General features: G+C 43.5%; 1 protein-coding gene across 18 annotated transcripts in view; it reads right to left on the reverse strand.

Moving 5' to 3' along the window:
- The window catches only part of Cdc42bpa (CDC42 binding protein kinase alpha), a 257,942-nt gene extending 250,069 nt beyond the window's left edge, over positions 1-7,873 (reverse strand). For all 18 annotated transcript variants that reach the window (XM_057769503.1, XM_057769501.1, XM_057769494.1 and 15 more), the window contains exon 1: positions 6,591-7,873. In XM_057769503.1, the coding sequence (XP_057625486.1) occupies positions 6,591-6,768 (178 nt within the window). In that variant the 5' untranslated portion in view covers positions 6,769-7,873. The remainder of the gene's footprint in view (positions 1-6,590) is intronic.
- Positions 7,874-23,657: the final 15,784 nt, after the last annotated feature.

Consider the following 23,657-nt stretch of genomic DNA (forward strand, 5'->3'; position numbering starts at 1 on the left):
GGCAGATCCAAGACCACCAGATGAGAGGCTGATCAAATGGAGGCTAGCCATTCTCACCTACTGCCCCATAAAAGGAATGAAAATTGTCCAGCAAAGTGTGAGGAGCTTGAGAGAAGAGCAGCCCTGGAACCCTGAGCAGCATCAATGAGGAAGAAACAAAGATCCCTGCATCTGGGCGTTTTCTATGCAATGACAGCAAAGGACACTCATTCTTGACTCTAGAATAGCTTATACATAAGAGTACAGGCCATTCATAACAAATCATTTTAGAAAGAATTTAACTCCAGGGAAATGTCCCCAGCTAGTACCTTGGGCAACTGAGGAAAGGGAACCTGAAATGACCCTATCCTATAGCCATACTGATGAATATCTTGCATATCACCTTAGAACCTTCATCTGGTGAAGAATCGAGATAGAGACAGAGACCCAATTTGGAGCAACAGGACTGAGCTCTTAAGGTCCAAATGAGGAGCAGAAGGAGGGAGAACATGAGCAAGGAAGTCAGGACCACGAGGGGTGCACCCACCCACTGTGACAGTGGAACTGATCTATTGGGAGCTCACCAAGGCCAGTTGGACTGGGACTGAATAAGCATGGGATGAAACCGGACTCTCTGAACATGGCGGACAATGAAGGCTGATGAGAAGCCAAGAACAATGGCACTAGGTTTCGATCCTAATACATGAACTGGCTTTGTGGGAGCCTAGCCTGTTTGGATGCTCACCTTCCTGGACCTAGATAGAAGTGGGAGGACCTTGGACTTTCTGCAGGGCAGGGAATTTGGACTGCTCTTCAGTACCTAAAGGGAGGGGGAGATTAAGTGGAGGGAGGGGGAGAGGAGTGGGGAGAGAGGGAGGGGAATGGGAAGGCGATGTGTGGGAGGAGGGGGAGAGAAATGGGAAATGGGGAGGAGGCGGAAATTTTAATTTAAAAAAAAATAAAATAAAAATAAAAAAAGAAAGAAAGAAAGAATTTAACTTAGGCAGACTCCTACAAAAACAGCTGAGCAATTCAGAGTCTTCAATACTGAAAACACGAAATCATTTTCACTGATAGTCTGCAAGGGACAAAAATGAGAAAGCTGGCAAATTCTCAAGCATTCACCTGGAATAGGAAAAACTAGCCAAGACACTAATATACTTCTGACAATCAAGGGCAATTAATCACTGCCACAAAAGAAAAATAAAAGAGGCTATAACCATTTTTAAAAAACACAAAAGATTGAGGTTAATTCTTATATCCAGTATATTCCTCTAAATTAAAAATACCCAATCATTCAGTCAGATTGAAGTAACAACGCTGGAACACAATGCAGTCGCTCTCACTCCTTCTCACTTATTCATTCCTCTCCCCGCAAGCTCCCCTTTGCCTCTCCATCTCCCTTTCCCACATCTTGTCCCTGTGCACATTCCCCTTCGGTAAATTATCTATTTGTTGTCCTGAATCTACTACATGTACTTTCTGAAAATGGAAACATGCCTCTGATATTTTCATTATTAGCTAACATACATATCTTCATCACACAACATTCCAAACTCCTTTGGTCTCAATCTATAAGATGTAAGAGTAAGAAATACAAAACAACATAAATGATTCACATAACATTATTTCCTCTTTCTGCGTATAATGAACTTGACTGTTTTCTATTTTAGTCTAACTTTTAAATGTTGGTTTGATTTTTGAAACTATCACAACCAACAGGATAAAAAAGAACAAACTTTACATACAACTTCCTGGCCCTAAGTCTACCAGACAAGAAAACCTTTGAGTAGCATACTAAAACTGCACCAAGTTCAGTTCTTTACCAAGGGATAGACTGGGCTTACTGGGGAAGAGCAACCACGTCCTAAGATTTATGGGATAGTTCATAAAATTTCCAACATATTACATATTTATTTTCACAATTCTACAATAAGATATGCCTTACGTTTCCATATGAAGTACTTCTAAAATTCTTAAAATATTAATCTTGATATACTGTTCTCACTCACAAAGCAATATTGCTTTAAGTCACTTATTAACCAAGTAATCCATACTTCAAGATGGCGCAGTAACCAATATTATTGGTAACTACCTCAGGGAGAAGGGAAGGAGAGAGAGAGGGGAGGAAGGGAGGAAATGGTACAGCAGCTCCTACCACTTACTATGTTCCCAGTGTGTTCCTCAGGTGTCAGCACTGCCTCAGCTAAACCACATGCATTCTTAAAACAGAACAGGACATGTCTAGTGTAAAGGAAGCAAGTGTTTCATACCTACATTTTCAATGCATTTACAATGATCCCAAATGAAGATATTTTAAAATAAATTTAATCATCTGTATTCAATGATTATCTTAATTCTGTGTGATAGATAATTCTACACAAAATAACTTAACAGTGAGGAAAAGCAGACACAAAGAATAAATAAAGTATCCTAGAAACAATTCAATTCCTTCCAATCAAGCCATCACTATTCCAACTCACATAAGAAAAAAATGATACTAAACTTTAAAACAACTCTAACAAAAGGAAATGTTTATACCATAATACCTGTTGACCTGTCCTAGGAATAAGTTTAATAATCAGATTATTCTCTGGGTTTAGCATAAAATGTGAATTAAGCTATAAAACTGTTATATAATGAAAACTTACGCCGGGCGGTGGTGGCGCATGCCTTTAATCCCAGCACTCGGGAGGCAGAGACAGGCAGATCTCTGTGAGTTCGAGACCAGCCTGGTCTACAAGAGCTAGTTCCAGACAGGCTCCAAAACCACAGAGAAACTCTGTCTCAAAAAACCAAAAAAAAAAAAAAAGAAAACTTACATGGAATGTTATAAAATCAGGATCAGAAAGCATAGAAAAGTAATCCACATACAGCATACAGAGAAAGCTGCCAGTTCCTTTTGAGTAATACTATCCTACATCCTTTTAAATAAATTTATTAATATTCAAATTCCCCATTTCAAAGCAGAGGGAAACCAAATTAATGAGCAATAAATGTACTAGTCACCACTAACAAGCTAGTTTATAATGTCACAACTACTTTACTTCTATAGCTCCGCTATAACTTAAGAGTCCTACTACAGCAATCAAAACTATTATATAAACAAACATAGAAACCATAATCTTTCCAACAACTTAAAAAAATCAAAGAAGGCTTTCAAATATTACTGACTATAATAGATATCTTTTTAACAACATAAAATCAAAGGAAAGAAAGCTTTTCAAATATTGTTGGCTGTAACTAGAAAATAATATACACTATTAAACTCGGAAGTGACCTATGGTCTTAGGTCTTAGGTTATCCTCTTGGGCTAGCATTCGCCAACTTAATCCTTCTTCCTCTCTGCTGCTCCTACTTTTCTCCTTCAAGTCATCAGCACCAAAACCAAGAAATGTGATAAAAGAAAAACAGCATGCCTGACTCGGATAGTCGGTTTTCTTACTGAGGACTGTTAATAACAAAATATTAACTGTACCACTACAGAGATGAAATCAACCATAACGAGGAATCAGTGAAATTGATGGAAGCGAAATACACACAGGCTCTTGACTACATATTTAAAAGTAACCAATCATCCCCTTATAAAAATATGGAGTGCCGAGGTAGTATTTCCATTAATGCAAATACCAAACACAAATATTTAGCAAGTAATATGGAATATTCAACTATATTATGCTATTTCAATTACTGTGTCTTTAAAGAGCTAAAGACAATACTTTGAATTATTAAAATCAAACCAAAGATGACATCTTAAAATAAATTTAAATTGTCAAATTTAACCTTAATGATATTCCTGTAAATTTTCATCCCCAAAAATTGATTAAGAAATTAAATTGAAGTCACTTCACAATCTTAAAACCTAACCTATATAATCTAGATATTCTTACACTTTTGCAAATGAAATGAAATAGAACATTTCCCAAAATGTAGTGACAGACTAATAAATGAAGAAGGAATGATTCGTTGCAATACTTTAGTGAAAAGATACTATATCCTTCATCTAAAATCCCCAAGAGCTTGAAGACAGTAAATGAAACCACATATGACGCGTCTTTTGAAACACCTCCACTCTTTAATTCTTATGGAGGGAAGAACACGTCAGAGGCTTACGAGTCCAAACTATACAAAACAATTCCTTAAAAATTCCATCATCTCTTCCCCAGGAAAGAGCACACCAATTGGTCATCCAAAACCAAAGGTTCAGCCCTGAAAGCATACATAGAAGTAACATTATGCATACTAAGCATGCTGTAATTATGAATTTGGAAATACATGAATTTGAAAGAGAACAAGAAGTATAAAGGAATGGGTTGGAGGAAGGAAAACAAAGGAGGAAATGATGTAATTATAATCTAAAAACATGAAATAATTTTTTTTAAAAAATTAAACTGCTTTCTTGAAGGGATGGTTCAGTAGCTTAGAGGGCTTAGAGGACCTGAGTTTGATTCCCAGCACCCATCAGGAAGCTCCCGACCACCAGCATCCGGCTCCAAGGGGATGATCAGATGTCTGGGGCTTTCTCCAGAGTTCACACTTACAGCACATACCTACACACAGACCCACACATACATAATTTAAAATAATAAAAGTAACCATTTCTTAAAACTCCAGTGACGGTTTATGAGACTATATATCAGACAACTAAAAAGGTAAGACATGAAATTATTACTAAGAATACAGGGAATGTGGACTGGGACTGGAACTCAGTGCTTGCCTAGCGTGAATAAAGCCTTTGGTTCAGTCCCCAGCACTGCATTACCGGCACATGGTGGTGCACACCAGTAATGTTACATAGCATCTCAAGACCACACTGAGCTACATATTATGATCATCTCTCAAAAAAATATACTATAGTAAATGCAGCAAACACTTGGCTTTTGTTTAACTTTCTGGTGTAAATAAAAATGTATGTGTTTACAAAGTGTTCATAAACATAAGAAAACAACATCCAAGAAAAGATACTTAATGGAAGATACACAGGTTATTTTAATAACATGACAAAATATTCCACGGCATAAAACTACTATATAACAGGAAATCAGCATATACAGCTTTCTCTGTACACTATTTAACTTATACTTGCCACTGGGACATACAAAGAGTTCTCCTACTGTTTTGCAAATGAAAAGGATATTAAATGACAATCATAATCACAGACTAGAGTATCACTAAGGGGCCATAATTCAAGGACTCAAATTCCAACCCTAAGAGTACTGAAACCTTTTAAGTCTTCAAAAAAGAAACAGTACAGAATTCCTAAGTTTATGAAACACTGGGTGTAAAATTCCATCTGCTTCCTCAAGCACTGAATCCTACACATCAAAAGGCAGGTAGCCGCAGACAAAGCCGCACCAACAGCAAAGTCTCTACTCTCAAGAGAGAAGCTGCCTGAAAAAATGGCTAAGATTTCTTACATTAGCAGCACGATGCCGGCCAGCTGTTTTGTAAAATCATTCCATGCACATTTACACATCTTTTTAACCTTGCAACATCAAGCTGCGAGCAATCAATCTTCAAACACTGGTAAATTGAGAATTAAAATTGCTTTGTGTGGTCATTCTTAAATTGGGGGTTGACCTAAGAGACAAATTTTGAATTAATTTGAAAACCAAAACAACAATGGGCACTTAATTTTTACTTCAGAAAATAAAGCTTTACTTGGGAACAAAGATCTTCAATATAAAAATGATTTAGCTAACTAAAAGTATTTCAACAGCGCACAATTCTAGATGGCCAAAATCCTTCCAGGGCTGCCGTACCACTCACTACCAGGCTGGGCAATGACAGACTGCTAGATGTCAGACTCCTTCATCCAAGTGAGTGACATCAGAGGCACAACACTTCAGCCAAGCCTTCTGGCTTGAAGGTCACATGCAGCACTTGCTGGCATCACTGATCCAGTCCTACTACGGGTCATCCGGGTCACATCTACACTTAGAAGACGGGGAGCCCAAACTCTCAGTAAATGCAAGTTCAGTTTAGAGTAAAATCTAACTCAAGTGGAGCTGCCTCCAAAAATTCTCCAACTACTGTCTGTACACACACACACACACACACACACACGTACGAGCGCGCACACACACGAAACACTTTTATTATTTCATCTCAGGAACCTAGTAATTTTTAGAAAGTCCATGTTTAGTAGTTGCCCTTGCTTGTGCTATATAGAGATGAAATTAAACCCACAGATCACCACCTCCACAGTCCTGCTGTCCTAAAATAAGCAGACTTCAACATCTCCTCCCATCCCCAGCGATTTCCAAAGCCTAGGAAGGAATGTCTCAACCAACAAATACCTTCCCACTGAATGGCTGTTGCACTGCCATGCACCAGACAACTGCGCTCAGTAATCCACCTCTGCTAGCCCCAGCATTTGTTTTAAAGCTCTTACCGCTGCCCGAAAACACAGGGAGTCCACAAACAGCGAGGCCACACACCAAGACAACAAAGACACACAGCTTTACTCCTGGCAAAAAGTCACCAAAACTAGGGGAGAAAAGTCTTAACTAACTGGCGTTTGTTCTTTTGTTATGTATATATGCATATTTCTTCATCATAATTAATAATGCTCATGCCAGCTACACATTAAGAGTTAAAAAAAAACTTACCCCATTCTAGATATTCAAGAATGTTCTTCTCTCTTCTCAACGGGGAATTATTGCATTCATCATAGAGACAGATGAGTATGTCCAGTAGAGTCTCCACACTGAAGCACTGCCCATTGGTCTGCGCTGGCCCATCCAAAATAAACTGCTCCAACTGCCTCAAACGCACTTCTCCGGACATGGCTGCTTCGACTGCTGCTGCTGGCTTTCTCTCAATTGCCCTTACGATGTCTACTGTCACTATCTGAGCCTAAAATTTTAAAGGTGTGGTTTTAAAAAATAAACCACTTGTTATTTCAACAACTGTCATGCAATGCCGGTGCTGAATTAAACATCCAACACGCCAGTCACCTCACTTAACGGAAGCGTCTTCGATTTCACCCATAAACATATATATCTTGAGGGTAAGTTTCCATAAAATATAGATTTAATATTTGTAAGAGAATAATACAATTAAATTGTATGCTTAAATAAAATAATAATTAAAAGTACAACGAACTAAAGAGTCAACACTTCTTTCAAAAAAAAACTCCTTCATTCAAAATTCAATTCGTGCAACATAATCCTGAAACGAATCCGGTTGCATCATTAATGAATAAAGTCCTCTCGGCATCGGCAATCCACTTCCCGGGAAGAAGAAAAATTGGAAAAGGGGGAGGAGGAGGGAGAGAATGTATGGAGAGGGGGAGGGAAAGCCCAAATTTCTGCTGCAAATGCTCCCAACCTCCACTCGGAGAGCGCCTGGGCGAGTCCTCCGCGGGCAGGGAGGGCAGCTCCCGGAGCGGCTGTCTCCGCTCCCGAGCCCTTTCTCTCCTAGGGCTCTGCGGCGAGCCCTGCTTGCTGGCGACTGCGGCGAGGACGCGTCATCTTCCTCCCGGCTTCTCCCGGGGCCTGGCCGGCAGCGCGGCCGGGATGTGGCGGGTGGACTGCGGGCGGCTCTGGCGCCGGGCTCTGGGGGCGGCGGCTACTGGGTCGCGCGAGCCGGCTCCATGCCGGAGGCCGCTGTGGGGCCGCGCCGTGCCGCCGGGAGCAGCGCCCGGACTCCCGCTCGCGCCCCGCGCCCGCCGCCGCCGCCGCCCCTCGGTGAAGGGGCTGCGCTGACGAATTCAAAGGACGCGGGCGACAGCCGCGGTGGCGGCGCTTCGGGCGGCGGCTCCGGTCCCTTCTTCACAGCCCTGGGCTGAGGGCATCTTTCCTGACGAACGCCGGCGGCGGAGGCGCGGGAGGAGGAGGGCGCTGCCGCCGCTGAGGAGACCGGAGGCTGCCGCAGCCCGGTTCCCAACCACTCCCTTCCTCCTCTGCCAGCCTCTCTCCCTCCCTCCCCCGCCCGCCCTCCCTCCCGCGCCGCTCGCGCCCGCGCCCGCGCCCGCGCCCTGGGCTCCGCGAGGCCGCTCCCGGCGCCGCGGCGCGCAGGCGGAGGCTCGCGGACCGTCCGGATCCAAAATGGCGGTGCGCCCCGCCCCCCCGAGCCCGCGCGGAGCCGAGCGGCGCGCTGCGGCCCAGCCGAACCGGGGACCCGCGGGAGGGCGACGGCCTCGCTCGTGGCGCTGCGGCTGCAGCAGCGAGGGAAACCGGGAGCCCCGAGGACTCCGGGGTGCGACGGGATGTCCCGGCGAGGCTCGGGCTGGGAACTGCGCCACGCTGCCTCGCCGCCGTCCCGGGTCCTCGAGGTGTCTACGGACCAATCCCCAACCGGGCTCCTTCCACGTCTGCGGAGAAGCTGCCCGTCCTTCCCGGGTACCCTCGGCTTCCAACCTCTCTAAGAAAACTGTTTACCTGCCCACCCTGCCCCCATTCGGCTTTCCCACGCTCCGGAGTCCTATTTCTTGGGTTCCTAATTGACTTCACTTGTGTCATTTCCCAGGCTTTAAAAGATGATAAGAGCCCGTTCTGCTCCACCATCCAGGTCGTGCATACGTGATCTCAAAGGAGAGAGATTCCCAATTCTGATTCCCCAAAGTTTCCCAATGTGAAGCCTGGCGTTTTCTCCTCCGGAAATATACTAGATCACGCCTATAATTCTTCAGGCAAGGTTACAGCCTACCGGGGACTGTTCACCACTGTCATCAAACAAACAGCCCCTCCCTCAGCACACTTTCAGGTATGCGCATAGCCACTCTGCAACCCAGAAGCACAATGCAGCAAAAGCACCTGCTGCCTGTGGAGCTCTTTCAGGGTTTATTGGTTTTTGAGAGAGACTTCCCTCCAAAATACTCGTGGAAGATGCTACTTTTGATCCAGCTAAACTGGGTCATAGCATTTCTGTTTACCCCCCCCCCCCGCCACACTGCCATCTGTGATCGTCTTCCAAAACGTGATTATTTTATATTCCTTCCCCCACACCCCTTTTCCATGGCAATGCTTGTAATGATTCATTTGTACATCTCAGTAATACAAACGCAGAGGAAGAATTAGAAATGAAGGCCTAGACATGATGGCTGAGGTAAAGTTGCCGTGATTCACAGAATAGTGAGATTCTTTCCTGAAATTTCGACTTTCCAAATCATTCTTGCCTAGTATGAATAAGGACAGCATTATTTTCAATGTGTTCTTGACATGAGTGGTATTTAAATAGGTTCAGACAAAAGGCTAATCGTCTCCAGCCATGACATCTTTAGATGTGTCTATTCTGTAATTGTACAAGTAACGAAACTGTAAACATGAAATGTAATTCTAAACTAGATAATTTTATTTGATATCAGTCATTAGTGTTATGTCATTGTCATTGGTGTGTACACTTTTTTTACATGTTTTAAGGAAAGTGTTTCATAGTGAAGGACAGTTTTATACTCTCTGTAATTATCTAGGTCCAGACATGTTCTTCAGCCACCAAGTTTTTAGGATGAAGTCGCCACATTTTGAACAATTTGCCCATAAGAGTAAGTAATAAAGAAGAGCACACACAGTCCAGAGGGTTCAACAAGAAAAGCACCTGATACCAAGCCTGACAACCTGGGTTCCACCTCCGGACCAACAAGATAGAAGTAGAGAATCCACCAGGCAGTGGTGACACGCATCTTTAATCCCAGCACTTGGGAGGCAGAGGCAGGCGGATCTCTGTGAGTTCAAAGCCAGCCTGGTCTATAGCGCAAATTCCAGGACAGACTCCAAAGCTACACAAAGAAACCCTGTCTTGAAAAACCAAAGAAGAAGAAGAGGAAGAGGAGGAGAAGAAGAAAGAAGGAATCAAATTTTCACTCACTGACCTCTGACCTCCACACTCCTACAGTGGCATGCACATATAAAACGAAGTGCAATTTTTGCTTTTGCTTTTTCAAGGCAGGGTTTTTCTGTAACTTTGGAGCCTGTCTTGGGACTACTAGCTCTTGTAGACCAGACTGGCCTTGAACTCACAGAGAGCCGCCTGTTTCTGCCTCCTGAATGCTGGGACTAAAGGCGTGTGCCACCACGATCTAGCTTAAAGTATAATTTTTTAAAGTCTAAAAATAATTAAGAGAGGAAGGTAAAACCTGTCAGCTCTCTTTAAATGTTTAACTGATAGTAGGAATGTATAAATTGCAGATGCTATTTTTATAGGACTTGGAATACAGGGTGGTAACCACACTGCCCACTGAGCCACCCGCCAGCCCTAAACACAGTTTTTAACAAAAGATTCAAGCTGTCTGTCCTCTCTACCTATTCTATTAGCACATGGGTACCACCCACAGACCAGGGTATTGAAACTTATTAAAAACCTTTCCAAATTATTTAGAGAGTAGAGGGGAGATTTTTTTTTTTTAAGCACAAAGAGAAGGAAGAAGGTTGAACCCAATCAATTTTGCTTGAATAATTCAAGCTTGGAGACTTAATAATTAACCAAACACTAAACACATTGTGTGGGTGTTATTTTAAATGTTCCAGTTGAAGTGTGAACGTGCTTGTTAATGAAACTGAGCTCAAGCCAAAGAAAGGGGCAGCCCCAGTGGTGCTAGTGCAGCCCTTGAAGTGCCACAGCAAGACGCAGGCTGTCTGGCAGGGCGCTCTTTGGGAAAAGAGCCTGGGGGAAGGTCTTTGTGAAATTCAGCTTAAGAATCCAGAGTTAAACATGTACCACAACACACACCCAGGACTGTTGAAGTAACCAGAGAGTTTTATGAAGATGTTGAGAATTAACCCTACCATTCAGAAAAGAAAAGACAGAAGACAGACTATAGAGTGGTTAAAAAAGGACAGAAGTGATTAAATGGTCCCCAATGTAAGCTTTCCAATTAATTCTCCAATTCAGGGCTTAGAATAAAAAAAAAAGTCATGTACCAATTAATATTTATAACAACCAGTCGTATGCTTAGTACATCTTACTCGGGAATAAATATAGTTTCAATAATGGAGAACAGGGCCTGGGGAGCTAGCTCTGTAGACAGAGTAGTGCCATGCAAACGTGAGGGCTTGCGTTCAGGTCCCCAGAATGCATATAAAAAGCTAGGACAACCATAGACACTTGGAATCTCTGCAGAAGGGAGGCAAAGTCTGAGAGCTCCCTGGGGCTCGCTGGTTTGCCAGACTAGCCTACTTGGCAAGTTCCATGCCAGTGAGCCTTTACAATCTTCACACAAACGTGCACCTGCATACATGGAGCACATACGTTAATAATGACCAGTCAAAAGCGAGGTTCACGCGTAGTAGGACTTAATGTAAAGTCAGAATTCCATATTTGAAGGTTTATGTCTTCAGTGTCAACCAACCACAGATAGAAAATATACTAACAACATAAGCACTTTGATGTTTGTCGGTATTCTGGAAACAACTCAGTATAATAACTAATTGCACAGCATTTATATTATATTAGCTATTTAAAATAATCTAGAGATGTTGGAAAGTATATACAAGGACATGTGTAAGTTATATACAAGTACTATATAAGGAACTTGAACGATCTTGAATTGTGATGAGATGAGGGCTGGATTGACGAGAGAATCCTAGAACAAATCTTCAGCAAATACCAGGAAGTAACTTGATGTGGGATTCCCCTCTGTATGCTGTGAATATGTTTTATTACCATTGGTTAATAAAGAAGCTGTTTCAGCTTAGCAGAGCAAAGCCAGGCAGGAAAACTGAACAAAGATAGAGTAGGTGGAGTCAAGGAGACACCATGTAGTTGCTGAATGAGACAGACACCAGAACCCTTACTGGTAGGTCACAGCCTCATGGTGATACACATATTAATAGAAATAGGTTAATTTAAGATGTAAGAGGTAGGTAGGAATATGCCTAAGCTATCAATCAAGCAGTTTTGTAACTAATAGTTTCTGTGTGATTATTCAGGTTTGGGCAGCCAGGCATGAAAGGGCAGTCTCTACCTACAGTAACTATAGTCTGTCAACCCTCTGCCAACTGTAAACCCACAAACCTAGTTGTAGACCTGTGCCCTTGAACCCTCTTTGGGCATTAGCAGCCTTTCCTGGATAAGTGTGGCCAGCACCCCTCCCAAAAGAAACTCTCTTTATAGTGAATGGAGACTCTCACAGAAAACCACAACTAGACACAATGCAGAGACCAATGCATTGTGGAGATCCCAGAACCCATGGATACATCTACGTCATAGCTCCTGCAGCTGTGACTCAGGAAACACCTAGGAAGAGGGGGACAGAAAGATTGTAAGAGCCAAAATATCAAGACATTTCTCCTGTTGTGAAACATTTCTCCCCTAGAAATGGCTACATAAACAAGCCTGGAACAAAAGCAATATTATTGGACATGTTAACATCGAAGGGAGAAAGTTTTGTGGAGTCCCACCCCTAGGCAGAGAACTACAGGCAACTAATGACTTCGGGGAGAATTAGCCTCTCCTGGGGACAAGCACCTAATAGTGGTTGTCCACTGCAGAGTTGTCAGTTCCCAAATATACACACAAACAGAAGAAAGAGACTCAGCAATGTGTGTGTGTGTGTGTGTGTGCATGTGTGTACAAAGAAAAGAAGTTATCAACTTGAGAATGGGAAGAGGGCATGGAAGGGGCTGGAGGGGAAAAAGGGAGGAGGGAAAGTAGTGTAATTTTATTTAAAACATTGTTTTCAATATTAAAAAACAACTGTATAGAAGCATTGAAGTTAATTTACTATTTCCCCTTCAGATCCTTTTGTTCTCTGAAGACAAAAAGCAGTAGCAAATCAGTAACATCAACGGCAAAGTTCCACCATTTGAAGGAGAAGAAAAGAGAGAGCCTTATCTAATTAATGCTTGCTTGCTTTTAAAACTATTTTTTTTTTTTACTTTTTACCATTAGTGGAAGGGTGGGTGAGTGCAAAGGCACACGTGTGGAAGTCAGAGCACAGCTTTGTCCCAGGGTTTGAGCGTTAATGTTGATCCTCGAAAGCCATGTGTAAAGCCCAGTGAGGCTACTCTTGGGAGGTGGAGACAGGAGGATTCCTGGGGCTCGCTGGCCAACTAGTCTAGCCAAACTGATCTCCTCCAGATCCTATCTCAAAACTAAAGTGAAGAATGGAGGAAGACACAAATGTCAATCTGAGGCGAGTGTTCGCACGCGCGCGCGCGCACACACACACGCACATACCCCCACAAGAATGCACACTGTATAAGGGAAAAAATTTAAGGGACTAGGGTGTCACTCGAGTATATGCTTGACAGAATTCAGTTCCCAGCAACAATAATGAAAACTCAAAATTAAAAATTGATTTTAAAAATGGCTCCATTTCTAACCAGCTACTTTGTAGACTTTTAATTATCATGGTTTTAATGGGAGCAGTTCTTCTATTTAACATTTATTTTGTTTTTATCTGTCTGCCTCTCTGCTTTGTCTCTGTCTCTCTGTCTCTTTTGTGCACGCGCATGTGCATGCATGCGTGTGTGTGTGTGTGTGCATGTGTGTGTATTTGGTTAACTTGGGTTCACAAACTAATATTTCCCATGGCTTGTCAGCAGATCTTGCCCGTTTTGCACTATCGTTTCATCTCTCATTAAAACCTCTACATAAACAAGCTCTCCTACAGACAGAATTTTTAGAACTACTTATGGTCAAACATAATACAGATAGTGCCCTCTGTCAGAGCTACTTAGTAAGTTTGACTGCTGAAAAGATAATGGGAAGCAGGGAACTTTGGGAACACAGGCTCCTGTGTGGTGAGAGAATCAAAGCAATGCCTTTCCTCTTGGTACTGAGGTGGGGTGGAAGAGGTGCGGCAGGAACCTAGGTGCTGACACCCAGCGAGGTGAGAGTTGAAGGATCTGGTTACTACACTGCGGAAACTCTGGGCACAGTAACCAGTGACTTCCACAGATCTGAGCAATGGCCCATCCTCATTCCCCCCAACTGACTTCTGAACAGTATTCGATGGCACCGATACTGCTTCTCAATTGGAGCACTTTTCTTCACATGGCTTCTGCACTCAGATTTCCCATCTCAGTCTTTCTTGGTCTCTTTCCTGGGACCTCCTCACCTTCTTGATCACCAAACACTGGACTAGCCCAGGTAGTCCAAGTCCTCCCTCCTCCTTATGCCCAGTCACTGGCTGAGCTCCATTAACTTGGTAAAATTCTGGATACAGCGTCTGCCAAAGACTTATCTGTTGAAGATCTGGCTCCCAGCAGTGTTCAAAAGTCATCGTGTGATACGAGATCCGACCTCACCAATGGGTACATTTATTAACTGATGGCTTCATAGCTAATGGACTTTTGGAAAGTGATAGAAATTCTAGGAGGTGGAGTCCGGTTGGCAGAATTAGGCTACTTTGAGTGTGCTTTGGAGGGTTATATTTTGTGGCCAGCATATTCCCCCCTCTCCTTCCTTCTTTCCTCCCTTCCTTCCTCCCCTTTCCTTCCTTTGTTCCTGGCTACCATGAAGTAAACATCCCTGTTCCACTCTGCCCTCTGGGCCATGAAAGTCAAGTGACTATGGACAGAAACCTCTGAAACTGTGATCCAAAATAAATCCTTAATCTTTTAAAGACAAAAGAATTAAAGCTTTAAATATTTATTTTATGTGATAGTTTGAAAACATGACAGATTGAGAGTTTGGGTCTACATCACCTCAAGTGATCCACTTGCAGCAAATACAATAGAATACAACAGAAGTGACTACCCAACAGCACAGGCTGGACCATATAGGTCATGGAGCCTCAGGCTGACTATTGGAACCTTGCAGTTGACATGTGGGACATTCAGTTGTAAGACATTCAACTGTCCCACATGAACAGCTTCATGCTAGGAGGGAGCTTAAATTACATTCATTTGGCATCTCTAGACAATAAAGATGTCTCTTCAGTCATCAGATATGTGTCCAAAGATGGTGTTTTTGTTAGAGTTTCCATTTCTGTAATAAAACACTATGACCAAAAGCAACTTGGGGAGGAAAGGGTTTATTTTGGTTTTCAGTTTTAGCCTACCATGAAGAGAATTCAGGGCAGGAACTCAAGACAAGAACCTAGAGGCAGGAACTGAAGAAGAAGCCCATGGAAGACTGTGCTTGCTGGCTTATTGTCCATGGCTCATGCACCTTGCTGCTTGCTGGCTGTTGTCCATGGCTCACGCAGCTTGCTTTTCTGTTCAACCCAGGACTATCTGCCCAGGGAGGGCACTGCCCACAGTGGACTTGACCCTTCCACATCAATCAAGAAAATGCCCCATAGGCTTGCCTACAGGCCACTCTGATCGGGCATTTTCTCAGTTGAGGTTTCGTATTCTTTAATGGTTCTAGCTTTGTGTTAACTGACACACCTACTATTGTTCACAAGACCTCCATGATCTGGTCCCTGACTGACACCCTCCCTCCCCCGGCCGACTTCATCTACCACCATTCCCCAACTTATTATTCTATCATCAACTTCCCCTACCCACATTCCTGCCTCCAGTCTTTGCAGCTTGCCATTTTCTCTGCCTGGAAGAGTCTTTGCCCATATATAGCATAGCCCCATTCAAGGTTTTGCCCAAACATCACTCCATCCACCCACCACATTTTGCCATTTTATATCCCCTTATACTCTTTCATAACACCTTATGTATTTATGGCATCATACATTGTTTGCTTGCGTGAGTGCCTGCTTATTCCCTGGATTTTTCCTCTGCACAGTGGCCCTGTGAAGGTAGAAATGGATAATGCTGTTCGCCCAGCACAGCGGCTTCTGCCTACACTCTGCTTTGTCCTGTTCTTTGTGTGGCACGGAAACTCCCTCAGAGAACCAGGAGCTGGAATTGTCCGTCTCTCCCTCAGCCAAGAAGACAGGCTGTCTGCTGACCTGCCTGGCTTCTAAGGATTTCCCCATTTCCTTTGTGCTACCTGTAAGGAACCTAGGGCCTCTGTAAGCCAAGCAAGCACTCTGCCACTCAACTGCACTGCCAGCCCTAGATTGTTTTTAAGTTTAGGAAAACCAGGTGTGTTAACAATGTCTTTTCTTACACAATGCCTGACAAACAGCAGTAACAACGGCTAACATGTATTGTGCAAACCTCTCTGCTAAGCATCTGGTGCTATATAGTCACTGAGCTCTCTTTGAAATCTTACAGCATATAGAGACCGAGCTTAATGGCACATGCCTGTACTCACAGAACTCTAGGACAATCATGAATTTATGGCTGACCTAGAGCTACACAGCAAGATCCTGTCTCAAAAACAGTCTAGGACCGAGGAGACAATTCTGTACATGAATCACTTGCTGCACAAGAGTGAGGAACTGAGCCCAGATTCCAGTCAGTCCTGTAAAATGCCCAGCACAGTGACATGTGCTTAAAATTTCAGCCATGGGGAGACAGAGAGAGAAAAGGGTCACTAAGGATGGATGGCCAGTCGGTCGGACCAGATTGTTGAGCTCCAGGTTCAGCGAGAGATCCTGTTTCCAAAAATAAAGATGAGATCAACTAAGAAGGCACTCCGCATTGACCTCTGCACCTACCACTTGTCCCATTCCCTCCACGAACCTCCTCCTCTCCTGCCCCAGCTGCACACACACACATGCATGCACAAACACACACACACACACACACAAATTGAGCATACAACAGCGGTTACCACAAGCTGGAGTAAGTACCAGGCAGGAGGGGTTGATCAGTAAATGTTAAGGTAAAATTATATAGAAGCAAGGAGTTCCCACAAGAAGGTGACTGTAGATTCATACTGTAGACTATAGAGACTATGCATTATATATTTTAAAGCTGAGAAAGAATTCTGAATATTTTTACCATAAATAACTGATGAAAGTTTAAAAGGACAAAAATGCTTAAACTGACTTAAACATTGTACATTGTATATACATATCAAAGTGTCACAATGTACTTTATTAACATGTATAATTTTTACGTTTTTTTAAAAAATAATCTTTTATCATTTTACATACCAATCCCAGTTCCTCCTCTTGCTCCACCCACATTCTCCCTACCCACTCCTCAGAGAGGGCAAGGCTTCCCATGGGAGTCAACAAAGTCTGGCACATCACTTTGAGGCAGGACCAAGGCTGAGCAAGGGACCCTTCCAAAAAGAATGAACTCCAAAAAACCAGTTCGAGCACTAGGGATAAATCCTGATCCCCCTGCCGGTTGCCCCACAGACTGCCCCAGACATACACCTGTCACCCATATTTAGAGGACGAAGTTGGGTCCTATGCAGGTTCCTCCACTGTCATTCCAGAGTCAGAGAGCTCCCACTAGCTCAGATCAGCTATTTCTGTAGGAATCCCCATTATGATCTTGACCCCTTTGCTCATATTATGGCTCCTCCCTCTCTAGGACTGGACTCTGGGAACACAGTACAGTGCTTAGCGGTGGATCTCTGCATCTGTTTCCATCAGCTGCTGGATGAAGGTTCTATGATGATAACTAAGGTAGTCATCAATCTAATTACAGGGAAAGGCCAGTTCAGGCCCCCTCTCCACTATTGCTTAGGGGTTTTGCTGGGGTCATCCTTATGGATTGCTGGGAATTTCCCTAGTACCAGGTTTTTCACTAGGCCCATAATGGCTCCCTCAATCAAGATATCTTAAGTCTGTTAAAAATTATTAATATAAGACTTAGTAGTACAAAACTGTAATGTCGGAACTCAGGAGTCTGAAACAGAAAGATAATGAATGCAAGACCAGTCTGGGCTATGTAACAAGACATAACACAAAAACCAAAACTCAATTAAATTAAATTAATGAAAGAAATGTTTGTGGGGCTAAGGAATTGACACAGTGGATAAGAGTGTGCATTGCTCTCGCAGTGGACCTGAGCTGGGGTAGATCACAACCGCCTCTAACTCCAGTTCCAAGGGCTCTGACTCCTTCTTCTGTCTTCCTGGGGCACTGCACTCACGTGCACAAACCAAGCTCACACATGCATATATACACACAACTTAAAATAAAAGTAGAATCTTCATAGTCAAGTTTGTGCACTTTGAGCAAACACTGTCCTAACATACCCCATAATAATGTAAAAGAAACTACCAATTATCGATTGATCATTGCCTTATTATCAAACCGGAAAAGAAGAGAAGAATCAAATGAGTTGACTATAACCTTGAAGCACAGAAAACATTTTCCTGCAGAGGTTTGTGTCGACTGTTTTGCTTCTTAAAGATAAGCAAATTAAAGAGAACTATATTTTTAAAGGGGGATTGATTTTATACAGACCAAAGGGAAAACTCTCAATTATCAAGCTTGTGAATTCCAAAATCAGACAGAGACTGTGGGACTGTAGTCCCTGAGGAACTTGCAAGTGCACACTTCAGTTCTAGCAGGCATCCTCTCAGATGGCTTGGAAACCGCATGCCAGGAGGTAAAGGACGAGAACAGACACTCTCTGCAGGCCCTGTTCAGTGGCAGGGTTCACTATCTCTGCACCAGGGCTCAGTGTCTCCGCACCAGTACCGGGGAACTAATTAAACTCGCAGTCAGATGCTGGAGCCAGCGATTATGCTTCAGAATAGACCGTGACCTCTCTCTGACCCAGAGGATAGCAGTATCAGCATTTACAAGGGGAAGAAATACTGTGCCATCAGCGATGTGCTTTTCAATGAGAAATTTAACGAAGAATAATACAGCAGTAACAAGTACCAAGGCAAAACTCAGACCCGGGGATGATGTCACAAGTACCTGTCATTCTTGAGAATGAGAGAAATGGAAAAATCGATCTGATAGCTTGACTGGGGCCTCCCTCAAATAAAAAAAAGCCCCAAACATTGTAGAACATAAAGAAAAAATCAGGCAGAGGGTACAAAATATTGTAAAATAATTTATAATTAATAGATGTGGTACTTTATTCCAACCTCTTGTTCAGATGCTGGAATGGCTGAGGCCAGAATAAAAACCTAGAGAACTGTATCAAGGAATGATATTAGAAGAAAAAATATTTTTCTTTGCTAGGACAGTGTGTTAGCTTTCCATCATTATAACAAATGCTCTCGATAATTCATTTATAAAAGGAAAATGTCTGACTCACTAAGTATTGAAACTTTTTCGTCTGTGGTTGGCAACATTGTTACTTTGAGCCTGTGGTATCACAGCATGGCAGGAATGTATGGCAGAACAAAGTTATTCAGCTCAAGGATAGAAAGTAAAAGAGAGAAAGAGAAGGTATTGGCGCCCCAGACCTCGTTTTAAGAGCTCACCCTCAGAGGGTTCGTGCTAGTTACTTTGCTTGTTGCTGTGACAAATTGCCTGGCAGACGCAACAGATGGAGCAAAAGGTTTGTTTTGGCTGATGATTTCTGAGAGATTTCAGTCCATCACCCTAAAGAGATATGGCGGTCGGAGCAGCGCCATCAATGCCGGCAAGAGCACATGGTATTGCTGTTGACTGGACAGTAGCTGTTGGCATAGCACAGCCCAGGAAGCAGAGGAAGCAGGTCCAGAACCTGGGCAGCTACAATCCTCAATGACCGACTTCTAGACACCTACTTCCACAAGCCAAGCTCCACTTTCTGCAGACTCCACCGCCTTCAAAATAAGACCACAAGCTGGGGACGCAGCCTGCAAACCTTGAACCTCTGAGGGACATTGTAGATTCACACTGTAACAACCTCCTAATAGGCCCCATCTATTAAAGGTTCTATTTGCTCTCATACTTCCTCCCTGGGGAGCACAAGCCTCTACTGTAGGGACCTTTGGAGGAACCTTTTAGATCCAAAGCACAGTAATTAGATTTTCCAGTTCTTTGAAACTGTATCTCCTAATGGCAATGGGTTGTCCCGTAGAAACAATGGTTCATTACAGGATCATCTTCTGAACAGTGGGCCTGAGGAATGCCTGAACTATCCACATCCTTTTGCTCATGCTGCCTTATAAGGACACAATGTATTTAACAGCCTTGAGGTAAAATATCATGTGTGACTAGGAAGCAAACGTTTCCTCTACATAAAAATTAAAAGGGGCCAATTCCCACTGTTGTCCTCTGACCTCCACACATGTACTATAGTGCAAACACAGAAAAAATAAATAAGTATAAATAAATAATAAAAAGTAAAAAAAAATTTTTAAACAAAACTGTCTAGATAGTGATAAAACTACCAGCTTGCTCTCATTAAGTAGTTCGTGCTTAAGACAGTAATTAATGATCCCACAAAAGTCTTAACTAGTCACCAGTAAATGCCAAATTATTTTTAACAAGATTTATTTATAAATTACATCTGTGTAGTCTGTGTGTGTGCATGCTCATGACACACACATGAGCACACGTACCTTGAGAGTACAGAAGAGAACATTGGATCTCCTGGAGCTGGAGTTACAGGCAGTTGTCAACTTAGGTTGGTTTGGACTTGGGTCCAGGGAATTAAACCTGGGTCCTCTGCAAGAATCCCAAGGGCTCTTAACCTCTGAACCATTTCTCCAGCCCCCACATTGTTTTCTAAAAGATATTACTAAAGGCTAAGAGTGTAGCTTAATGGTAGAGTGTTCATCTACCAAGAATGAGGCCCTTGGTCCCATCCCCAGTACTATTAAAAAATAAACATAAATAAATTACTATAAAGATGGCTTAATTCCTTCAGTTATCCGCAAGTACTTACCAAACCTCCAATTTCTATCAGGCACAGAGAACAAGGTATATGTAGAAGATGCCCAGAGATTTACTTTACTTACAGATTAGAAGCCAATGTTATCAATGTCTCTTTAGTTGGAAGGGGAAGCTGATAGTAGAAATGGATGAAGTAAAGAACTTTCCTTGAGAAGATGAGTGAGAATACCCCTTTGGAAACCCTTGAAGTACACATAGAGCAGAGAAAGTGCCAAAGGGGATTTTTTCCAAGAAAAGAATAAAACAACATTTATGCTGTAGGTCCCTTTAGGAGAGGACAATGGTACACACGACCTAACCTAGCATGCCTAACTTATGTCGCCTGTGGGTAATTGAATATTCAAAGGCCCAATTCTCTGAGGACAGAGCTGGGTGGAGCCGCTTTTGAGAGGAGACAGCTGAGGCTGTCTGGTGGATTAGGGGTGTTATACATGATTGTGATTATTCCAGGTGAGAGCAACATTGATGGCTAAAAGAGGAAGAAACCCAGGAGAGGCTCCAGGATTTGGTCAGGAGGTTCAGTCTCAGAAGGGAATTGGAACAGAAACCAAGATACAAGAACTTTCACACACACGCTAACCAGGGGTAAGAGCCGGGGTTAGTCAGGAGCTCTCTGAGCTGCCTGGGGGTTGAATGTGGCTCTGCGGGTTATGGAAGCAACGGCCATTTTCAGCATCTTACAGTCTGATGGTGCGTGGCTGAAATCCCTGCACTGGAAACCTGGAGCAGGAGGGTCATAAGTGTGGAGCCAACTTGGTCTACACAGAGAGAAACTCAAATCAAACAAAAAAAGAAGGAGGAGGAGGAGGAGGGAAGGAAGGAAGGAAGGAAGGAAGGAAGGAAGGAAGGAAGGAAGGAAGGAAGGAAGGAAGGAAGGAGGGAGGGAGGGAGGGAGGGAGGGAGGGAGGGGGGAGGGAGGGAGGGAGGGAGGGAGGAGGGAGGGAGGGAGGGAGGTGGAGGGAGGGAGGGAGGGAGGGAGGGAGAGAAGGAAGGAAGGAAGGAAGGAAGGAAGGAAGGAAGAAAACAAGCAAATAGGGGTAGTGAGATGGATCAGTTAGTGGAGGACCTGAGTTTGGATCCCCAGAATCCACTTAAAAGCCAGGCACAGTAGTGCACAAGTGTAATCCCAGCTCAGGGGGAGCAGACAGAATGATGCTTGGTGCTTGCTGGCTAGCTAGTCAGGTCAAACTGTGGAGCTTCAGGTTCAGTGGGAGATCCTGTCCCCTCCCCCAACATAAGGTGGCATGATTGAGGGAAACATTTGATATTGACTTCTGGCCTTTACACACAAAACACACACACATGCTTGCATTCATACTTGCATAAGCATTTGCACACACACACACAAATAAACAGAAAGGCATCTTGCTATATGTTGGTCAGAGTTCCTACTATGAACATAAAATCAATCAAACCCTAGCCTAGGTCTTCTATGGAATAAGACTAAAGGTCATCACTGCTGGTATCTGGTTGAAACCAGAACAGCTATTGATAAATATCATCAATCTAGAACACATCTCCCTCACTATCCTGGCATGATGCCTACCACATGTCACAGTCTGGCCACAGTTCTGCGTGAGTCAAGTCTGGGAACCTCTTTCACAGACTACACACAATAGAAAGCTTGGGTTGGCCTGCCCGCTAGCACACCGGACTTTGACCACTGGAGCTAACAGCAAAGAGCTTTCTCCCCTAGCTGGCTACTGCTAACATACACTGAGCACTGACTGTATTCCAGACAGCCCGGTAGATGCTTCAGTCTCTGTGAAGTCTGAGCATCAACCCCTCCTCCTCTCTCCAGCTTTCTCTCATTCTCCCCGTCCTCACTTCAATCTGTGGCTACATCTTTCTGTAGGAATTTCCTCTATCTTCTTTTCTAGTCTCTCTTCCTCCTCCTCCTCTTTCCCCCTGCCCCCTCTCTTTTCTCTTCCTTTCTCTCCCTCCTTCCCCCTCTCCCTTTCTCTGTTGCATAGCCTTGCTGGCCTCAAACTCACAATGTTCTTGCCTTGGCCTCTTGAGTACAGAAATTATAGGCATAGACATTTTGCCCAACTCTCTCTATTTAATTCCCTTCCCTTCCCTTTACTCTCTTTCCCCTTAACTTTTCATAATTCTGAATGGAAAATAGATTAAAAGTAGTTACTATGTAATCGGTCTCAATTATTTAGAAAAAAAATCTTCAGGAAGTTCCTGGCAGATACATTAAGCTTGGGGAGTGGGGACAAATAAGACAATGGGAACACTTACCAGTCTACTTGTGTGGATTGGATGAGCTAGCTACCTGCAGGAGATGGGATGCTGAAGGGAGACAATGCCAGGGATGTGTTTACTGACAACTGGTGAGGACAGGTGGATAAGGGAAGGCTTTATACAGGGGACTTTCCACAAGGACAGTGGGAAATGGGTCATCGATGCACATTCCATAGGGAGTCTGTCCTGAGTAAATTTCCTCTCACAACTTGTTCTGATTCCCACAACACAGCTAGGAGGGAGAAAGCAGGCGAAGAAGGAGAGTGTCCAGAGCTGGAACTGGTCTGTCTGAGACCAGAGCCCACTGTGGCTGAACAAAGAAGACCGTCCTGAACCAAACAGCTCAGTTTGCTAGAAATAAGTCAAGTTGTAAAAGGGGGCCATCTTGCAGGGTTCTGAGGGCTCATGGCCACAGCGTGCTACTCTCAATCAACTCTGTGCACAAGGTCCCTGGCACAGACAGTTCAATAAAAGATTATTGGGTGCATATGCAGGATTCAAAACAGCCAACTACCAGAAGCCTCTGAACTGGAAAAATCATTAGTGCAACTATTAGGGTTGATTTTCAAGTCAACTTGTCACAAATTAGAATCACCTGAGTAGGGAACCACACCTGGAAAACTATCCTGATAACCTTAATTGATGTAGGAAACCCCACCCAATTGTGGGTGGTGCCTTCTGGTAGCAGTCTGGGTAAAGGGGAGCACAGAAGGAAGGTGACTGACTGGTCTTTTGCTTGCTTGGCCTTCATGTGTGTCTTGGAGTTGAGTTGCCTTGCTGCTGCTGCTGCTGCTGCTGCTGCTGCTGCTGCTGCTGCTGCTGCTGCTGCTGCTGCTAATGACGATGACAATGACAATGGTGACGATGGTGATGACGATTCTTTCACAGT

The sequence above is a fragment of the Chionomys nivalis genome, chromosome 5 (genome assembly GCF_950005125.1).
Source record: "Chionomys nivalis chromosome 5, mChiNiv1.1, whole genome shotgun sequence".
NCBI classification, from domain to species: domain Eukaryota; kingdom Metazoa; phylum Chordata; class Mammalia; order Rodentia; family Cricetidae; genus Chionomys; species Chionomys nivalis.